At 39.5% G+C, this 14,274-nt stretch overlaps 1 protein-coding gene across 4 annotated transcripts in view; it reads right to left on the reverse strand.

Annotated features, from left to right (window-relative positions):
- The window catches only part of NFIA (nuclear factor I A), a 690,308-nt gene extending 677,008 nt beyond the window's left edge, over positions 1–13,300 (reverse strand). For 3 of the 4 annotated variants that reach the window (XM_074221297.1, XM_074221295.1, XM_074221293.1), the window contains exon 1: positions 13,205–13,288. In XM_074221297.1, the coding sequence (XP_074077398.1) occupies positions 13,205–13,279 (75 nt within the window). In that variant the 5' untranslated portion in view covers positions 13,280–13,288. Of the gene's footprint in view, positions 1–13,204 lie in introns of all 4 variants that reach the window. The other variant, XM_074221294.1, reaches the window with a different exon arrangement.
- Positions 13,301–14,274: the final 974 nt, after the last annotated feature.

Here is a 14,274-nt window from a genome sequence, read left to right on the forward strand (position 1 = left end):
TGAGGTCTCAATTTAGGTAAGCACTTTAGATAGATTTGGGTAAACACTTTAGTAGGATTTAACAAGTTGTTGCTGTTCAATTGTCTCTGACTCTTTATGATCCATCTGTCTGGTTAGAGGTGGATGGGAAAGCTTTTGCAAAAGATACTGGACTATTGCCATTTCCTTCTCCAGTTCATTTTATAGATGAGGAAACTGAGGTAAACAGGGTAAAATGACCTGCCCAAGTTCACACAGTAAGTACGTATCTGAGGCTGAATTTTAATTCAGATCGTTCTGACTCCAGGCCCAGCATTCTATTCACTGCCCAGCTTGCTGACCTAATAAATAGAGTTTAAAAAACGCTTGTGGATTTGAAAAGAATGGGGGAAGGAAAGAAAGGAAGGGTAGAAATATGCATTTAGCTCCTACATATACAAGTGCCTATATTAGGCACTGAGTGAAGCACCTTACAAAGTGATCTCATTTTACTCTCAAAACAACCTTTTGAGATAGATGCTATGGTAACAGAGGAAACTGAGGCAAACTGTGATAGCATTTTCATTGTGACAGTAGTAAAAAACTTGTTCAGAGTCATATAACTAGCAAGAGTCTGAGGTCACATTTGAACTCAAGTCTTCCTCTCTCCGAACTCAGAGCCATGTGTGCTCTGCCAGACTGGAAATCATATAGACAGGTGAAACAGGACCAGAACCCAACTCCTCTGGTTTCGTCACTCTATCATCTTTCTATGTCTGACACCAGACTACTTTTCTACCATTAATTAGATGACTGGAAGTCCTGAAGAAGCAGAAACTGTAGAGACAGAAAAACCTTCAATCCCTGATCTTATAATTCACAGCTAAAGATGTCTCGAGCAGAAATTCAATTCAGTCAATCCAGTGAAAATTTATGAAGCACCTACTATGTCCCAGTGACTGTGCTAAGCACTAAGAATGAATTTCTAATGGAAAATCTACCAAGATATGTAGCTACATATATATATATATGTATATATATATATATATGTATATATATATATATATATATATATATATACACACACACACATACCAAATATAACACAATATGTACATGTAGCTTGTATTGTGTATATAGGCATATCTTCACATAGACACATATGACATTATTGAAACATATCTACATAGTAATATACACATGCATGCATGCATCCACACACGTATGAATCCCAGGTCTTCCTGCTGCTTTCAAAGTCAGCTCTCTGTCTTCTATGGTGCATGGCCTTTCTCATTGTCATCTAGTGAGGATTTAATGCTCATTGACTTACCCAATCTTATCCAACTCACATTTATATACAACTTAATAATTACCCAATGATTTGCCCCAAGTCTATTATCTTGTAAGCTATGCTATGTGAAGGCAGGGTCTGGGACTTGTCATTATTCTCAGCGTTCAATCTGGAGCCTTGCTAATGTTGATCAGTATGTGTTGAACTGAATTGGAAAGTTGGTCACACTACTCAAGGTACCAGCCCTTGAATTCAGGTCTTTGTATTCCCAGGAGTTTCGCTCACTCATTTGTGAAGATTTTTCTTCTTCTCTAAAACCCTTTATTTATCAAATGTGTCACTTCTCCATCATGGAAAGGAATAAGGTAGTTGGGTACATGTACCTTTCTTACTGGAAAAACAGACATAGGAAAGTGGGGGAAATTGTTCAGACTTATAGAGAGGTAGAAATGAAGGAGAGCATGCATCTGAGACCTCTTATTCCAGACCTAGTTGGCCAACAATTGGCTTTATATTTTCATTCAAAATACTTTTCTGATCTATTCCTGGATAGCTAACCTAATTAGATGAGCAGAAACATTCCACCTTGGAAATATTCTCTGCATGTGATGTTGACGTTTTTGGAGTTTTGTCACATGTTAGGCATTCTAGTGTAGGAAGACCACTGGGTTGGAAGCCCACTTGTTCCATTTATGGTCACATGATGTCAACTTCCTCAGATGCAAAGTGTGAATAGCTGCATTGCCCTACCTGTGATAAAGATCACAGATTTAGGTCTTGAAGGATCTTATCCAATAGCTCCTTCACTTTATAGATGAGAAAACTGAGGCTTAGAGAAGCAACCTGTCCAAAATCACATAGAATTGATGTGAATTGTAATTCAAGTCCTTTGACCTCACTCTTTCCCTTGCACATATGAAGCTATAAATATAGTTTAAACCTTTCCTTACTTTGGAGAGGTAGAACATTGTATATATGAGAGCATTTGGTTGATGAAACAGTTGGTTTTGCCCAACTACTTTTTTCTTACTTCTTTTTTTAACTTTATTTTTGTTGCAGAAGATGGTTCTTTTTGTAGAAGAGAGAGGAAAGATAAAATTGGAACAACTTTGAAAGACTGAAGAATTCTGATTCATGCAATGACCAAGCATGGTTCCAGAAGAGTGATGATGATGAAGGCTACCCACCTCCTAGCAGAGAGATAATGACTCAGAGTACAATGAGATCCATTTTTGAACTGAGTCAATGTGGGAGTTTATTTTTCTTGATTATGCATAGTTATTATAAAGAGTTTTTATTACTACTACTGTTATTATTTCCACAGGGATCCAGGAGTGGAAAATAATAGAGAGATGTAAATGCTTATTAACTTTAATATGTAGTTTAAGGGTTGGCTGGTGGCACAGTGGATAGGGCATCAGCCCTGGAGTCAGGAGGACCTGAGCTCAAATCCGGGCTCAGACACTTAATAATTGCCTAGCTGTGTGGCCTTGGGCAAGTCACTTAAACCTATTGCCTTGCAAACCCCCCCCCCCCCAATTTAAATATAATTTAAAAAGGAAAATTATAGTAAAGCAAAAACAGTACATAAATAAATTCTTTTCATGGAAATAAGAGCTTTTTCTCTTGTGGTAGACAGGTAGAGTTGACCCTGTGAAGCTGACAAAGTATATCTTTGGTATCCCCGGCTTAACCACTCCACCATGATTCTTCTCCCAACTTTAGATATTCAGTGTCCTCATCACCACATCATCATCACCTCCAATATTAGCACCATCATAATTACCATCGTCACCACTACCATTGCTACCACCATCACCACTATTACCACCATCACTACCACCATCACCACCACCACCACCACCATCATCATCATCATCCCAACAACGGCATTTTAATATTTGCAGAGCATTTCGTTTGATCTTCATTTATTATTATCTTCATCATATGTCATGAATAAACTGAGGCAGACAGAGAATAAGAGACATTCTCAGGATCACACAGTTATTAAGTATCTGAGGCTGGATTTCAACTTGGGTCTTTCCAACTCCAAGTTCAGATCTCAGTGCATGATAGCACCATCTAGCATGTATAAAAATAACATCCATTTATAGAGGACATTTAGGTTTAATAAGTTATTTACAAATATTATCTAAGATTTTCACAACATTTATGGGAGATAAATACTTTTATTATCCCCATTTTAAAGCAGTTAAATCACTTGCCCAGGGTAATGAAACTAGTAAGTATCTGAGGCTGAATTTGAACTCAGGTCTTCCTGACTCTAGGACTGACACTCTATCCACTATGCCACCTAATCCTCTCATGCATATTCCATTTCCCATTTGGTTTTTCCTTTGTTAAAAACCTGTTCCTAAAATAGCATGTTCTATTAGTCATTTATATCTTACCATGACTAAGTTATGAACTTCAAAGTAATCTGTTTTTAAGGAGAATTTTCACTTAAGCCTTGGTATCAGATTTAAAAATTGATGGAACCTTTCCTTGTGCATTGTAAACCTTTAAATTTGCCAGGGATCACATTCTGCCTCTGCTAAGCTACAGAGACTATGTTACTCTTCTGGGTGAGATTCCTTGCCTTCCCCGAACTTAGCCATCCTTTAGAGGTCTGCCCACTACAGATCAACTCAAGTCCGATCCTCGACCTGTGGGTTGGAGAAAATCAGACCTGTGATTGTTAGTCCCAATTATCATCCATTTGAAAAGCCAGAGAGCAATCATAGTCATGGATCAAGGGCCATGAAGGAAGCTGAGATTATTAGTAATAAAAATCTGCCTGCCATGTGGTATCTCCCACAATCCACTGAAGGACCCTGGCAGAGACAGATTGTTAAGTTTATGGTCGGCACTTGTCTGGAAAATAGATGTTTACATGGAGTGAGTGTCCTGAATTTCATCCCATTAGTCAACATATATTCTACACAGAAGCTTCTCTCAGAGCAAGACTCCATCCATGTCGGAATAAACCTTCGGTTAGAAATTTTCTGGCCAGGACATTACAGCAAAGGAATACACCAGGGATCAGTACAGTCCCCATGCCCAAATTTTACATTCAGAAACCTGTGTTTGGGGAAGAACAGACCTTCCATGGTGCAATCCTATCAAGATGGTGAAACGTTTGTTAAGTATACATGGAACAACATATGGAGAATCTCCTCGATATTTGGCTCACTAGGAAGGGTTTACATGTGCACAGTGGATTAGTTTCATCACTGAGCTCTTCAGAACCCTCCATATTTTGATTAAAACTGGTCTTTTAATACAACTAATCGCATCCTTTGTAACACACACACACTCGCCTCCTGTTTCCAGACTCTACATCAGAACCCTTTCTAAGTAGGGCAGAGACTGGTCTCTGCCTGGACTGTTGACCTCTTTAGGGCTGGCCAAAGGCACATTCATGTGCCATTGCTTCCTTCGAAGGGGAATGGGGATAATCACCTTTGGCATAAGAGGGAATCAATGGCCTTAATCCTACAAAGGAAGAATACAGACCATGAATCTCTTTGCTTGAGGGGGGTGCATTTACTATTTCAATTGCAAGGTGGCTGATTTTGTAGGAAAAGGGTGCAGAATGGTTTACTTGATCACTCAAAAGGGTGCATCTTTGAATAGTTTCTGTATGATTTTGGGTAATCATTTGCAAAATGAGAAAATTGGATTTTGTGGTTCTCACCCAATTCTAAATACAGATGACCTAAATTAGGTAATCTTTGTGTCCCTCTCAACTTTAAATACATGGTCCTACATTCTTCTAATGACACTGGACTGGATTTGGGAGCAGGGAACCTGAATGTGATTCTAGATTTTAGATTCTAATCCCCCCCCCCAATTCTTGGTTCAGTAAGTCTCTTACCTTCTCTTAGTCTCAACTTCCCTACCTGCAAAGACAAAGTTTTTTCTTACTCTTATGGGTTTATGATCCCTTTGTTTCATAGGTAAAGACTTTTTATTAAAAATTTGTATCTGATGTTTTCTGTTTTTTTCCATCATTCCAATAGCCTATACATATACCTCCCCTTGCCCTCTCCAAGTCATCCCCTATGACAAATAATGTCTTTTTTTTTAATGAGAGGGAGGGAAAAATCAGTATAATTTATCTAAGCATTGAGAAAGTCTGAAAACATGTGTGATGTCTTCTCATATCTCTCCATTTGAGTCCCTTTTGATCTTTATAATTTGGTTAAATTTACTTCTGAATGTTTGGCATGTCATAGTACTGGGAAGAATACTTCTAATGATATTCATAACTCTGAGTCATGGATGGACAGACCTCAATCTCTGTTCTAGCTTAGTTCTCCTTCCTCATCTCTACCTTCAGGGTTCCCTAGCTTCCTTTGGGGCCCAGATAAAATTCCTCTTCCTACAGGAAGTCTTCCCCTTAGTACTAGCATCTTTCCTCTGATAAATTCCCGAATCATTCTTTAGACAGCAATATTTGTACACAATTGTTTACATGGTAGCTCCCCCATTTAACTATGAGTTCTTTGAGGTCAGGGATTATCTTTTGCCTTTCTTTGTATCTCCAAGGTTTAGCACAGTTGTCCAGCATATTTTCTTGTTGTTTAGTCATGTCTGACTCTCCATGGAGTTTTCTTGGCAGAGATATTGGAGTGATTTGCCAGTTTCTTCTTCATTGTGTCCCCATTTTACAGATGAAGAATGAAGGCACATAGGGGTTAAGTGATTTGCCCAAGGTCACCCAATTAATAATACTGAGGACAGATTTGAAGTCAGATCTTCCCTAATACAGGCCCAATGCTCTCTCCATTGCTCTACCCATTGCACCATTTACCTATTAGTAGGTAGTTAATAAGTGTTTATTGATAGACTGATCCATTATTTCTCCTTTTCAATGATTACAGAAGGAGGATCCCAATCATAGTCCCTGGATCAAGCACTGGGAGTGATCTCAGAAGTCATCGGATCCAACCTCATTTTATATCTAAAGAAATGGGGATCTAGAGAGAGTGCTCATTATTGTACCTTTCAGAATGGGGGTGGGGTATAGACTTGGAGCTGACATTGAGAATCACCCTTCCTCTCCCCTCCCTTCACAGAATAGCAGATTAAGACAGGGAGAGGTAAGATTCTTTTTTCAGTAACACAAAACTAATGTCTGAGGAAGTATTTGAACTCAGGTTTTCCTGATTCTAAGACTATCTGTTATACCATGCTACCTCAGAAAATTAAATCACAAAACATATTTCTCAGTCCCTTACTATATGCATTACTGGGGAGAGAGAGAGAGAGAGAGAGAGAGTAAGGAAGACAGACACAAAGCCAGGGAGATACACAGAGACATTAAACATTAAAGAGAGACAGACACTGAGACAGACAGACAGATAGACAGAGACGGAGAGCTGAAGAGAGACAGAGAGATGGGAAGAGATATGTGGAGGGAGATAGACAGGGACAGTCAGAAAGAGAGTACCAGAGACAGAGAGTTGAAGAGACAGAAATATGGAGAGTAATAGAGAAAATGAGACAGAGAGAAGAGAGAGAGAAATACGGAGGGGGAGAGAGAGAAGACAGATAGACAGATAATCAGAGACCAACAAATAGAGAGGCAAAAACAGAGACAGAGAGCATGTTCACAATAAAATGATATCCTCAACTCCATTCCTAAACAGGAGGGCCTTCAGGAAACAAGGCACAGGAATAAACAAATCTAAGATAGTTGGAAATTTGCAAGTTACATCAATTTGTGCATACAAAAGTCGCCTGGCCTCTATCTTTAGCTTCATGTCACAGGGATCTTCTCACTTGGGATATTCTGGCCTAGGATCCTGTGCCTATTTTCCATTTCTTAGCTGGTTTCTTCTCTGGCTAGAGAGAGGAGTAGCTAAGCAGTTTGGCTCCCGAAGCCTAAGAGGGGTGAGTCCCCAGCTCTTTCCTCTCCAGGCAGCCGCCCCACTTCCCTCCCTTGGTGTCTCTGATTTTGAAGGATCCCTTAAGAGTTTCCTGGATCCATCCTTCTCTTAGAAAACAATGGCAACAATCTCACTTTGCTCCGTAAAGGATTTCCTTCCTCATTTTCTGTTTCATAGAAAGTGTTCGGAAGAGAAAGTTCATTTAAACAATATTGGAGAAACAAACAGTGATAGCCTTGATCACAGCAGCCTGGGTCTCAAACCAGCCTACTATTTCTAGTGGGAGGGAAACCGAAACAAAACCCCAGCTTAGAATTGGCAATGTGTTTTACTCTCATTTTTAAGGAGACACGTTTCCACATAAACCTGTTCACAAAACATACACCAATAGACAGAAATATTCACACAACCATGTGGAACAATACACTGTAAAAACTGTTTTATTGAGTTTATAATCCAGTGTAAGTTACTGAGTGCTGATAAGAAAAGGAAGTTCAACCAGACAGTTTAATCCTCCAATTTCCTGTCTTCTAATCAGACCCTGACTCTGGATTTTAAATTAGAACCATTCCTTAAATGATATTCGGGACAGGTGATGGAAATCGAGGAGACAGTCCACCAGGACAAAGCTTATATTTTACTATTTAAAGTTCACAGGCAAAGTAGGCAATAGGAATAGGAAATCAAGATTTTTAAAAAAGATAGTCTAAATACGTGGACCCAGACAAGCACATTTCTGAAGAAGTTACTTGGAGATGATGTAGATTTGATTTTTAAAATCCAGCAGCAAACTGGATCCATAATTTAAAGAGTTACTTTCTCCCTTCCTCCCCAAACAGTGAGCACTATTGCAAAAACTATCATATAGAATTGACTATGGATATGGAAAATGATTGTTTTATTAGTGTGAGAAAAAAGAAATTATAGCAAGACATGGGTTTTTGTCCATTGAAATATGCCTCCAAATGTTCATGACCTAATGGTTTATACTTTCTATAATCATTACATGGGCACATACATTTTATAAATGAAGTTAAAAAACAAGCCACAGACAAAATTGTAATGGTTGCATAGCCAGACATTTCATTCAACAGAGATGTGTAAAAAAATCCTTCTGCATTAAACCAGGAACTATAATTTAAAAAAAAAACACAACTTGTTTCGGGGAGATCCTCCCCTCGGAAGTCGATGCTGAGAGTTTATGTTACAAAGGCCCAAGTCCCCTTCAAATTGGCACTTCTCTTAGTTAGCTATTATAGGACACCCTTCCTGGCCCCTAGTTATTTTGATCACTATCTTGAAAGAGATGGGGTAAACTGATGGGGGGGAAAAAGCCATTCCATCCTGGATTTAGTAGAAAACAGTCAAGAGTCACTGACAAGCATTGTTCACTTAAGAGCTGACATAGTAAAAATGAAGATTGTAAACAGAACTTCCAAGATGAATTGAAAATCTCCAGCAAAGGCGGGAAAAGGGTTTCAATGAAATATGAGTTCTTAGCTATGCATCACTGAGACTGTCATTCATTCTACAAGTTTGTTGAAACTGAGGGATTTATTAGGATCATCAAAGTTGTGTTAAAGATAATTCACTCTCATAACCTTCTGGGCACAAGCCCCTTTTAAATGCTGGGGACTATCCTGTGTACAGGAATGATGCCTTTCCCTGAGGAAAATGATGTGTCCTGAGAATTTTGATGGAAAGATGGACAGTTCTTAATAGAAGAAAACATTGACTTACAGTGGTAAGGTATTCAAAATAAATACCAAGGTTCTAACAGCACTTAGGTACACTAAAGAGGCAATTTTATATTCTGAATTTTGGACCACTATGATTTATTTTTTTAACTATCGACCAGTAAAAGAACGGTAAATGATGTTCTGATATTAATGGGCTGCAATTGTCCCATATACCTATTATCAGTCAATGCACAACTGCAAAGGAGATGACATTTTCCCTTTTAATATCTGTCATACAGGACTTTAGTAAATAAAGGATCCCTCAATAACACCCTTGTAATTCAGGCAATTGATGTACCATTTGCAGACCTTGAAAGCGGAGGGGGATTTCGTGGAGGTTTTCTGTATTTTCCTGTCGAGAAGGTTTCAGTGAGAGATGTCACAACATCGTTAGACTAAATTGATACGTAATATCTATTTCTTGATTTGCGTGATTAAAGCATTAGAGGAGAGGCTCAGATTTCAAAAGAATTCTCATAAGTGGCAGTGACAAATGTAATTAATGTTAAACTCTACACATACCAAGAAGCCAGTCTGCTAGTCAAAGCCAAAGTTTGTTTATAATGTTCTTGGATGCAATAAAAAAAAGTTTTCCTTTGACTTCTGATTCTCTTGACCCCTGTTCCCTTTCTCTATGGAATAGCGAATTGAATATTTGTTATGTCCTGTGCCTATAAACACTGCCTAAGCATCAGAAGAAGAAGAAGGTTAATTTGGGAGGCAAGAATAGCTACTCCAAAGACCCACATCTCATTCAAAAGTGGGACTCTTCAGCTCTATGACAAAAATCTGTTCATTTTAAGGCTAATTATCTAACTGACCTCCAACTAGTTATCAATGGCATGGGAGGTGGGGATGGAGTCACAACTAGAATGAATTTGTTAGAGGGAGGAGAGGGAGAAAGAGGGACAGAGATAGGAGAGAGAAAAAAGAAGAGGGAAAGAGGGCATTATTCTCAGTCTCGTATAAAGCAGTTTCTTTCCTGATAACAGGTCTTTATTTTTTGAGAGAAAAGTAAAAAAAAAAAAACCTGTACAGAATCCTGCCATCGTTTGGATATTCTCTGCGACAGTAGATTACTATGTAACTGGCTACAACTCCGATCCACACATGCCCCAGAACAAAAACAAACAAACTCGTTTGCCATACAAATTGTTTACGATTCATTAAAAAGCAAAATTGCATATCCCGGCCTTGGCAGCTGAGTCTCCATGGGCGGAAGGGGCATTCAATGAAATCCCTTTGTATGTTTGCTGGGAGGACCCAACTGAAGTTTCTCACTCTGCAGCGGGGGACCTTGATGATGCATGAGGTAATTTCCAAAGCTTTCTTTGCCTTCGATGAAAAACTCTAGGTTGTACCAGAATTCTTAGCTCTATTTGTCATTTTTTTCTGGGTTTTTTTTTTTTTTTGGTGTTTCTGCTTGTTTAGTTGCTTTTTTGATGAGGGGATAGAGGGGGTTAGGGAGAGAGTCAGAGAAGAGGCTGATAGAAGGGGAAGAAGTAGCAGAAAATCTGAAATCTGAATTTTGCCTTTCATTTTAATGAGACCTGCTCTTCCCTTTCCCCAAAGGACTGGCTTTTCCATCACTGATGGAAAATGTGCGCTGCAATTATTTGCAAATAATGTTTCCAAATTCTGGTCTTACACTGTTCATTTCAGCTCCATAGAAATTTATTTCTCCTTGAAGCCAACTTCTCCGGCTTCCTTAGAGAACGCTCTGGTTTCTTGTTCTTTTCAGAACAGAAATCTCGGGGTGCCTTCAAGTTTGGAAGAGATTCCCTTGAGTTCAATGTAAACAACAGCATGTGTGGCTATCCTGTTGTTTATTTTTAGTCAAGTGGATGGAAACTAAATGTTTCCATCACTTTTATATTTTATATCCCCAGCAGTAAAACATCTGTAAAATCATTTTAAATGAAAAGCAACTTCCAAGTAAACTTTGTAGAAAGAGATTACAGTTGTGCATGTACGGACCAACGCTTGGATGAATCCCACCAAATAAGAGAATGGCACACTTGACTACAAAAATGTAACAATGGCCATCAGCATGAACTTCTTCCACCCCCCCCCCCCCACCATCCAAAAGCTTACAACTTTCCTTAGAAATCAATCGCTGAACTTAAGCCATTTATTTCTATCATTTAACAAGAAACTGAACTAGATACACTTATTTCTATCATTTCACAAGACCCGAACCATACATTCATTTCTATCATTTCCCAAAAAGCTGAACTTCATGCAATTCTATCATTTCACAAGAAACTTAACTCGATACATTTATTTCTATCATTTGACAAGAAACTCAGCTGGATACATTTATTTCTATCTTTTAACAAGAAACTTAACTTGATACATATATTTCTATAATTTAGCAAGAAGCTGGACTCCATACATTTATTTCTATCATTTCCCAAAAAGCTGAACTTCATATAATTCTATCATTTAACAAGAAACTTAACTCAATACATATTTTTTCCATCATTTTACAATAAGCTGGACTCCATACATTTATTTCTATCATTTAACAAGAAACTTAACTCCATACATATAGTTCTATCATTTTAACAATAAGCTGGACTCCATACATTTATTTCTATCATTTCACAGGAAACTGAACTCAATACATTTATTTCTATCATTTAGCAATGATAGAAACAAGAACACATTTCTTAAGAAGGCAATAGAAGAGGTAACAACATCCGAACATCCACGTAAAAACTCATTTTCTCCTTAGAAGAAACTTTAATTGGAAAATTAGTAGTGTGAATAAAATTTCAGGAGCTAAGTGGTTAGTCTTCTACTAGTCTAATTAACCCAAAGCTACAATGCAACATTTTCCTGGCAGCCAACAGGAATGTATAGTTAAGAAATTAAAAGTAAAAACACGCACCCCCCCCCATACACATACACACAGATGCAGACACACACGCTCACACTCACATCCATGCATACATACATCCAGCCACCTTAATTCAAGTCCCAGGATGTTGCCTACACAATTCACCCCAAACAGCCGCTTCCATCCTTCCGTAGATCACTTTTAAAAGTCTCTCAGTTCTCAGAACTCCTAAAAAACTTCCCCAAAATGATCTCGAAAATCAGCCAGGGCAGGACCAGGGAAGGGAAACAGTTTCAGTGGTTCATACAATGAAACCGATCATGGCTTGTTTTGTAATTCCATTCGCTGGTCTCCCCCCCCACCCCCCCGAAACACCACCCCCCCCTCTTTTTTTTTAAACTGATATCTATGTGAAATGAGCTGGAGTTCACGGTCCAGTTAGAAACGGATAATACATTCATTGTCCTGGCAGCAAACTTTTTTCTTTCCCTGGAAGAATTCACGCTTGCCACAAGAATAATAATTACCGAAAACGAGAAATGCGCTGCTAACGAATTAATCCTTAACGGACACCACCCTAACGAGGGCAGTAATGACTTGAGGACTCTCTTCCTCACAACAGGACTGGCATCCCCGGCCACAATGAACCATTGTGCATCCTCCTGACTCATTCTACCTCTTATGGATACAAGATGTCAAAGGTTGCCTGGCCTGGCCGACCATGACATGTGAGTTAACTCGTTCTGTGGCGCATGGTAGGACTTTATTAAAACTTTCACGGTCCCCGGAGCAGCTCAGAGGCAGAAGATGGGGGGCCCTGGCTGCCCATGCCTCGGCTGCTGATCAGATGGGGGGTTGTTTTCTTGGGAAAGTGAAGTTGGAGGTGGGAAGGTGGTAGGGAAGCCTAATCGGAAGACCTCAGAGGAACCGGTTTCAGGCCCCAAGATGAGGTCAGTTTTAATTTCCCCCACAGCCCCAAATGGAATTGTCCCCTCCTCCCTTTCCACTCTCCACTTCAGGTCATCAGAAAATATTGTCTTTGGAAACAAGAGCAAGCACTAAACAAGAAACAAGAACTAAGGGACCCCAGGACCCAAACCTCCCCCCCCCGAGTTTGATCAAGTCCCATCTCAACCCCAACTTGCCTTGCCAAACTTTCCACATGGAAAGCAAAATAATACCAATGAAATGACCCATTTTCAAAGCCCCCCACCCCAGACAGAACCAAACTCTGTCCTTTGGCCAACTCCTGGGAACTCCAGAGCCCAGAGTTGGGGGGGGGTAGGTGGGGGGAGAGAGAGAACAAGGCAAGAAGGAACAGGGGGGAGCCAGGCTGGCGGCCCTGCAAGAGTGTGAAAAAAAATCAAATGTTAATTTGATGAATGTGAGGTCTGGGACATTTTGTCAAAGAGGGAGGGAAAGTCGGAAAAAAAAAAAGGAGGAAGGGAAAAAAAAAAGGCAGCCCCGGCTGCCAACTCACCATCCACCAAGTTCTGGCCGAGATGTCGTAGCAGAGCTGCCATTTGATGGAGCCATCGGAAGCTTTAGCTGCCATGACGCTGTCAGCAAGCCTCATCTGATGCTAACTCACGGGAGATAAGACACCTAATTGAGAAAACATTTGCGATGGCATGTTGGGCAACATGTAGTCCGGTCCATACCATATGGAATCATGGGTAAAAAAAAAAAAGTCTCCTTGACAATGAACCAATCTCTCCCAGACCCAGTGGCAAGGTGAGGTACAGATGAGAAGTCATCTGCTCCTACTGCTCCACTGTCTTTGCTCTGCTTTGGGAGAGCACCAGAGCCCACTGCTACACATCAAAGAGGCGGTTAAAATTAGGGCTTCATCACTCAGATGATTTTGGTCTACAAGGTTTTTCCTTTCCTTCCAATTCCCCCCTTTTTCTTTTTTTCCCTCCCCCCCTTTTTTTAAAAGGAGAATAAAGAGATTTAATAGGACAAAGGCAGGTAGTGGACTACGCAGAGAGATCGCCACAGGCTATTAGCCTAAAATTTCTGGTTGACAGATGGAACTGCTTAGAGACTATCATGCAATGTTTTGGGTTTTTTTTCCTTCTCTCTCTCTCTCTCTCTCTCTCTCTCTCTCTCTCTCTCTCTCTCTCTCTCTCTCTCTCCCCCCCCCCCCCCCTTCTTGGTTTTGGTATCTGGTTTTCACGGCCACTTTTGCTGAAGGACAAGAGCTGGGAGTGGGAGATTTCGACAATTATCAGCTAGGTTTTTGTGGCTTACATATAATCATCCAAAGAGAATTTCAGAAAGAAAGAAAAGGGAAAAAAAAGAAAGACAGTGAGAAAGAGAGAAAGAGCAAAAGAAAGAGAAAGAGAAAGAAAGAGAAAGAGAAGAAAGGACGGAAGGAAGGAAGATCCTGCTTCCAACTTGAGTTAATTTTTTAAAAAAATATTGTTTTTAAAAAGAAATCCAAGTGGCATATATATATACATACATATATATGTATGTATATATATATATACATATATATATACATACATATATATAGGTGCATGTGAACCTGCAGGAAGGTGAATT

The sequence above is a fragment of the Macrotis lagotis genome, chromosome 2 (genome assembly GCF_037893015.1).
Source record: "Macrotis lagotis isolate mMagLag1 chromosome 2, bilby.v1.9.chrom.fasta, whole genome shotgun sequence".
Taxonomy (NCBI): Eukaryota; Metazoa; Chordata; class Mammalia; order Peramelemorphia; family Peramelidae; genus Macrotis; species Macrotis lagotis.